At 41.2% G+C, this 8,020-nt stretch overlaps 1 protein-coding gene across 1 annotated transcript in view; it reads right to left on the bottom strand.

Annotated features, from left to right (window-relative positions):
• Positions 1-1,455: 1,455 nt before the first annotated feature.
• The window catches only part of LEMD1 (LEM domain containing 1), a 30,845-nt gene continuing 24,280 nt past the window's right edge, over positions 1,456-8,020 (bottom strand). Inside the window, exons 5-6 of the mRNA XM_043484676.1 lie at positions 3,005-3,081; positions 1,456-2,082 (exon numbers count right to left, since the gene is read on the bottom strand). Of these exons, the coding sequence (XP_043340611.1) occupies positions 1,896-2,082; positions 3,005-3,081 (264 nt within the window). The 3' untranslated portion in view covers positions 1,456-1,895. The remainder of the gene's footprint in view (positions 2,083-3,004; positions 3,082-8,020) is intronic.

The raw sequence follows: 8,020 nt of genomic DNA, 5'->3' as shown, positions 1-8,020 counted from the left end.
CACAGAATAGCTGCTGAAGCTCAATAAGATCAAGCATCTCTAAATATCATCAAATATCTAGTCAGTTTCAAATTTTCATGATCATAATTTTTTCTACAGTTGGTTTATTTGAGCAGGAACATATTACATTTGGTTATTTTTAATAGTATTATATGCTTTAAGCTCCAAATTTCTTTTTAAGAGATAAAAATAAATCCTTGTTTGTTTAAGCCAGCTTAACTGAGTTTTATGTTCCTTACAGCCAAACTGTAATACAGTATACATTTTTTAAAATAAAACTTTCCTGAATTAACACATTTCCTGAATTAACACAAATCAACACACTCTGCTTATAGAAATCCTTAAAAACATGGAAAAGTAGAAATAAAGACAATCAGAGTCCCATTTTTGAAGTACTATTAACATTTTTACATATTTCTTCCAGTGTTGTTTGTTTAGTTGTGATAATACAATAGTAACGAATCTGCATCATTTTTGTTTACTATTTTTAAAAAAGCATTTTAGGGGTGATGAAAACATTCTAAAATTGCTTGTGGTAATGGTTGTATACCTGTACATATTCTAAAATATAAATAGGTGACGGTTGTTCAACTACACATACTCTAAAAATCATTGACTTTTACACATTAGGTGAACTGTATGGCATGTAAATTATATCTCAATAAAGCTGCTTAAAATTTTTTAAATAAGCATTTTCTGTTATGATAAACTTTTTAATGTTTTAAATTCTTATACAGTCATCTGTCAAGAGGCTAGACCTCAACTTATTAAGCCTTTCCCCTATTGTTGGATATTTGAGTTGGCTCTACCTTTTGACTGCCATGAAAATCACTGCAGCTAACTTCTTGGTACTTAAGACTTCTCTCTGTCTAGAAGTAGCTCTTCCCAGAAGCTGAAATATTATGCCAAAGTGTAACACGGCTTAAGCATTTATTGAACATTTAGTGAGGGCTTCTACCAGTTAGCTGTGGATAACACCAAGTATTATATCATTACTTCATATGTGCAATTTCTTCAAATTCTTCACCCCCCCTAAGAATTTCAGTTCAGTTCAGTTCAGTTCAGTCGCTAGTTGAGTTGGACTCTTTGTGACCCCCCTGGACTGCAGCATGCCAGGCTTCCCTGTCCATCACCAACTCCTGGAACTTGCTCAAACTCATGTCCACTGAGTCGGTGATGCCATCCAACCATCTCATCCTCTGTCACCCTAAGCATCTATTTTATCCCTGTTTTCAGAAGTTGAACTGAAGCTCAGAGAAGACAGCTACCTCCCCCAAGCTCACAAAGCCAAGAAGCAGAGGAGCTCAGGTGCTTGCCCAGCCCTGCCCACCCCCAGGGCCGTGATCACTGCACTCCTTACCAGGTCTTAATCTTTTCAGACCTTTCTAAGTTCAATGGTGAAAATATAATCTTGTTCTGAGTGATTTTCTTTTCATTACTGGTGATGTTGGCTAGTTCTTTGTGTTTGCCAAAGCAGATACGCTCCCTTTTTTGTTCATCGCTTGTTTTGGCCTTGCCCATAGTTGACTACCCAATTTGAAGAGTGAATAAAATGTGATCCACAGCTTATCACCGCAGTGAAAAAGAACAACTCCAGGCACAGTTTCCTTCTTAGAGGGCTGCACGAACGTGAAAGTACTTTTAATGATGGCTAACCTGACTCCTACTATCCAGCTCTTTGACACAAATGCCTGGCTCGCTCCCTCATCCCTTCCACCTGTCTGGAGCCTGGTCACAGACCCTTCAGCTCAGCACAGGGCAAGGGAAGACTGCCCGGCTGTGGGGCTGGGTCTCCACCTTGAGAGTAGCCTCTGTTCCCTCCTGAAGCAGGAGGGCTCAGAGCAATACTCAGGCACGTGTTCCTCACTCTGCTTCCAAAGCACTTAACCAAAGAGTTATTTGCTTTCCATGGTTATGTAGACAAATATGACAATAATGAAGATGCCAAACACAGCAAGTGTCAAGCCCATTGGAAACACTTCCAGGTTCCCGTTTCCAGCTCTCCTGTTCACTCTGCAGCAGGCTTTCTCTTTGAGGTTCCTCAGTGCTTTGTATCTGATGTTTGGTGCCCTTGTAGCACATCTGTGAAAACAGTAGTGGCCTTTAGGGTTGTGTACAACTGCTACTCGAGGACCCCTTAAAATGCGTGGGGCTTCGGTCCCAGGGGAGCAACCATGGTGGGACTTCCGGAAGCAACCCTCTGCTCATTTAAAACCTAAGCTAATTTCAAAGAGTAATATTAACAGGATATCACCAAGATGTGAGATCTCTAAAATCCCACAGAACATGTATTTATCACCATGTGTGTGATATCTTCCGATGGTGGTGCAAGGCCAGGCTCAGGGTCTTACGGTCCCCTGATGCCCGTTGGGGATGGGTACTCGCTGATGGGGGCATCTGTACATTGGCCCTCTCCCTTTTCTCCACAGGTATAAGCACTGATTTTTCAGGGAGGAGATGGGAACTACTTTTGAAATCTGCTTATTTTACATTGCCAAAGGAAAGAGGGGAATTTCTGATCTGCTAGTCAAATCCTGGCAATTGGCCAAAATTAATTCAGAAGTTAGGAAGTATACCAGAAGGCTTTACTGTTTTGACCCATAAAACATCTGTTTTGAGTTTTTATTTCAACTCCTTGCTCTTTTTTTTTTTTTCCTTTTCTTTTTCCTTTCCCACCAATAGGAATAAAGGTTTCTAAATGACTACTAATGTTTCTAAATGACTTGGGTTCTGATCTTAGCTTACTGTGATTTATTCTATCCTCCTCAGCTTCTCTGGCCCATTTCCTTATCTCTAAATATGAGTAGCGAAGTACAGAGTCTGTAAGGCCCCTTAGACTTTGAAATTCTGAGAGATCACCAATCTTTCTCCTTTTGCAACACATTGTTTTCAGACTCAAACCCCTCACAGAAATCTGAATAATGAGTTTTTTTTTTCCAGGAGTTGCATAAGACTCATATCTTATGCACATACATATCTTCTCATATGTTAAGAAAAGCATTACCTTCTTCCCTCAGTACGCTTAGAATCCGAGCAGAAGATTTCTACAGCTTTTGATTTATTGGTGGAAGTCTTGCATCTCTAACGAACAGAAAAAAATATCAAGAATTTATAGTTTCCAATATTTTATACAAAGAATCTTATTTTTTTTCTAGGAAAAGTCATATAATCTGAGAACTGATAAGTTTTGGTGTATCAGGTAGTCTGTGTGTGTGTGTGTGCTCAGTCATGTCTGATTCTGTGACACCATGGACTTTAGCCCGCCAGGCTCCTCTGTACATGAAATTTTCCAGGCAAGAATACTGGAGCAGGTTGCCATTTCCTACCCCAGGGGATCTTCCTGACCCAAGGATTGAATCCACGCTTCTTGCATCTCCTGCATTGGCAGGTGGATTCTTTACCCCTGTGCCGCCTGGGAAGCCCATTGGGTAGTTTAGTACCTCATAACACAAACTTTAAGTTAGCCTTCCTTTATTCAATAATTAGTAAAAACATCCAAGTTCTGTAGAGTAATATTTTACTTCAGTGACTCAACACGAACAGCAGACACGCCGGTGAAGAGGGTCACGTGATGCCAGCAGCGTTTTGTTCTTAAATATCAGCTCTTTCTTTTCTCTCTTATTTGTACTTCTTTATTGCTTGAAACTTTTCATAATGATCCCACATCATTTTCGTATAAAGAATAAAATTATTTTAAAAGACAAGTTGGCAATGAACATGGATTAGAAAGTAATTTAGGAAAATGAAAATGTTCTGTAAGAGTAGAAGGAGAGATAATCATGGCGTTTCTGTTTTTTCCTTTTTCCCCAAATTTCTTTCATACTGGTATATTTTTCAATTAAGTCAAAAGGTATAGCTCTTTAGGCCTTTGTTCCCTCTCTGTGAAATAGAGTTGTAAAGATTAAATGATTTAAACTGTATGAAGTGATGAAAACATCTGGCACATGGTAAGCATTCAATAAACATTAGTCATAATGATTGCGATAATGATAACTGTTATTAATCTCATGTTGTTGTGTCTCTTCATATGTCTGGTTCCCCTTGACAGTCCATTTATAGTTAAGATTCAGGCCTCATCATCCTCAAATGTCTGCAGTGTCCAGGGGGTGACCCCTAGGAAGGTGAAGATGTGGTGTCAGATGGTGTCGCTGACTGCCATTTACCAAGTTCTAGGTCCCATTTCCCATGAATGCACTGAGCCTCCTCGACCACCCTGCCCTCATCTGGTAGACACTCATGGCTCCATGTTAGAGAGTGTATGTTTGAGGCACAGAAAGGTTCATAAGTTGTCTAAGGTCACTCAGTATTATCAATGGAACTCTACACCAGACTCCTCTCTACCTTCCAGCTTCTAAAAAAATAATTTCCCTCCTATGAGAAGTCTTCTTCACTGCTCTTATCCACTCAGATCACTCGTCTGGTCTATATTTCTTTGACCCTCATATACATATTCTATACCTGACTTTGTTGACCTGAAGTTTTGTTTATTTGTTCAATAAACATTTGTACTGTGCTGCTGAGTACCAGTCCCCATGCTGGCAGTGAGGATTTTCACAGGGACCACCACACTATCCTTGTCCTAAACAGCTGATCACTGAGCATGGGGAGTTTGTGTGTATTCTGCACTGACTTCCTTCTCCCTAATCAGACCATCTGTTGGATCTCACAGAGCTGTCTTCTATTTCTCTCCACTCCCCCCCCCCCCAGTTTTATTGAAATAATTGACATACGTTGCTGTATAGATTTAAAGTGTATGGCAGGATGCCTTGATTTTCTATTTCTCTTTAATCAAGCCATATTATCTACCACTGGGGGCAGATATTTGTCCCCCTCCCAGGGGCCCAGCACCCCTGAACACAACAGGAGCCTCTGACAGCTGCCACGCCTCCAGAGTCCTCAGGAGGCTGTTGGCTGAGAGTGAGGGAGTCAGGCGTCAGGAGCAAGATGGGACTTGCCTCTCAGGAGAGGACTGACCCGCACATTCACAGAACAAACAGAACAAGATCCGGAAGGAAAGACCAGAGGAGGAGTTCTGACAGCAGGACTGAGATAGACTGACGCGGGGGTGATGGAGGGTGGGGCAGGAGAGGGAGGCCGCTGGGCACTCGTGTGAGCCACAGAATTTGCAGGAGGAAGGACAGCCCTGGTCTTAGCAAGTGTGTCTTCAGGACACCCCAAGAGAACACACAACTTAGTGAGTCTGGACACCCACCTTCAGAGGGTGCTGGGCCAGCAGGTGTGATGGTCTCAGCCCAGCGTGGGGTGGGAAGGGCCTGGCCTGCTCCGTGACCATCTACTGGGGGTCACCTACTCCGGCAGAGACCACCAGGGGTGAGTCAGTTGTGGCCTCCACCACTCCCCCCTACCCACTACCCCACCTTCTTAAACAAGATGGTCTCAGCAGTGGTTTACCAACTGCAGGGTTTCTGCAGACGGTGGGAGCTGTGCCTGGCACAAGAGCACCACGTCTGAGGGAGCACTGTTCTCAGCGAGGACACCACCACACACAACTGATGCACTGCATCAGTTTCCTGGAGGAAGAAAGCAAGGCTCTGGAGGTAGAAGGACTTTGAAAACTCCCACATGTGTGGGCTGCGGGGGTGTGCTCACCAAGAGACACTCAAACTATTTCCAAGGGGGTTGGAAACATCTTTTATAAGCACATTCTTTTCTTTAAACCTTTTTTAATTACGGAAGTTTCAAACATATACAAAAGTAGACAATAGTATAATGAACCTCTGTGTACCCATCAAATGCAGTTTCTTTTTAATCCTCTTACATTTAAAAATAGATATGTTAAGTAAAGCATTGGGGTAGAAATCTGCTGCAAAATCAAATTATAGGATTTCACAGTTCTTAGGCAATCACATACTCCCCTCCTATCTTTCCTCCTGTCATAGGAGGTGTAGGTCTTTGATTTCCTTTTCTTCTATAATTTATTGCCCTTACTTGTATTCCTAGAGTTCTCCTACAGTATGTAAAAGGTGAATGTTTTGATTTTCAAAAAAAGAGTAATTATGCTTGTCAACATGACTCTGCAGCCATCAATAACAATAATAAAGACTATATAACAGGGAAAGAGTTATCAGCTAATGTTAAACACAGTAAAGTACAAAATGCTATGTGCACATTGACGACAGCTGTGTAAACACATACTGCATGTGCACATAAACAAAAACCGGAGGGAAACTGAAAGAATTAAATCAGTTTTTGCATGTTTGTAGTTGATTTATTTTTTATCTTTGAACAATTCTTTAATGTTGCTGTAATACGATTTTCACTGTAAACACCATTTACAAGGGAACTAAAAAATATTGGTGCTCATTAAAGCCATGGCTTAGTGAGGGTAAATGGTACCCATGGGGAAATGGAATATCTCTGCTCCTTTCTCCCTATGCCCGGAGCTAGATTCTGCAAAGGCAGCTGCTTTTGCAGAGCATTTGCAGCTGATACTGAGGAAATGCGTAACCTCCTCTGCTGCTCCACCCCCTTCAGTACACCCCTAGCACTGAAATCAGAAAAATACACTCATCCACATATTATCGATCAACTGTAGATGTACATGTAGTAGTTCTGAGATATACCAGTACAATAAACCATGAGTGTCTCACTACAACACCAGCTAACGCTTACATAGCATTTCCGGTGTGCCAGTCCCTGTTCTAAGCATTTTACAGAAATAAACTCATTTAATCCTACCACCCTACGAGGAAGATGCATTTATAATGCCCATTTTGCAGATGAGAAAACTGAAGTATGGCTGGTTTAAGGAGTGTGCCCATGGTCATGCAGCTGGCGAGATGGTGGAGCCAGCGGCCAACCCAGGCGCTGCAGCCTCGGAGTCCCTCCTCCTCACAGCAGGCTGTACTGCGTAATGATGGTGCTCTTCACTGGAAGGGAATTAGAAATACCGTGCCCGAATGTTTAATATCTTGGGCATAGAACGTGCCTCAGTTCGTTTAATCTTTCTAACAACTCTAAGAGCTAATTGTCACCACTTTATAGGTGAAGACATAGAGACTTATAGGCTAAATTATTTACCCCAGATTACACAATTAGTGAAAGGAATAGCTGTAATTTAAATTCAGATATTCTGGCTTCAATGCCTATGCTTTCTGGTTTTTAGTTTTGGAATCATTCTGTTGGGGAAATTCATCATTACGAATATACCAAAACATATTTCTGAAAACTGATATCGTTAGTTGATAAATTATCCAATCATCAATTAATTTCCTAAAGAAGTAACACTTGTAACCATCAGATCTCTTCTTCAATATTTCAGATAAATTGTCTTTTTATAAGCTTTTTCCAGGTAGACTATTTTGTGCTAATTCTGGCCTACTTATATATCAGTTCAGTTCAGTCACTCAGTCGTGTCTGACTCTCTGCGACCCCATGGACGTCAGGCTTCCCTGTCCATCACCAACTCCCGGAATTTACTCAAACTCATGCCCACTGAGTCGGTGATGCTATTTATATATGTGTGTGTGTGTGTGTGTGTGTATACATATATATGTGTGTCATATTGAATGTGAAAGTGGATTGTGTATGAGATATTATGTCATACTCTATTATGGCTAACTATAAAACACTGGGCTATTATCTAGAGCCAGAAAGAACAATAATCATTTTGTATCCTCATTAAATCATTACTCACCCAAAAATGTATTCGCTCTTGAAAAATAATCTACCTTGACTAAAGCCATTCATACTTGCCCATAAAGAAATGCAAGTTTGTTTGCATTTCCACAAGAAGTGTATTTTACAATGTAGACCCAAATCTAGCCAGAAATGTCATAGGTTGATACCCACAATTATAGGCAATCAAAGCGGTGCCGCACGCTGGGTTTCCCACCCTTTTTTCCTCTAATCCTCCCATGACTTCAAACTGTTGGACTCTGGGGAATCTAGAGGCAGTGAAGCTCCTGGGGGTGGGAACGAAATTCTCTCCTAATCACTAATGCAATTAGTCGCTAACTCACTAAAGCAATTTTTGGAAAAGGCCTATATGTAGAACCAG

The sequence above is a fragment of the Cervus canadensis genome, chromosome 13 (genome assembly GCF_019320065.1).
Source record: "Cervus canadensis isolate Bull #8, Minnesota chromosome 13, ASM1932006v1, whole genome shotgun sequence".
Lineage (NCBI taxonomy): Eukaryota > Metazoa > Chordata > Mammalia > Artiodactyla > Cervidae > Cervus > Cervus canadensis.
This window is presented reverse-complemented; position numbering and strand designations above follow the sequence as displayed.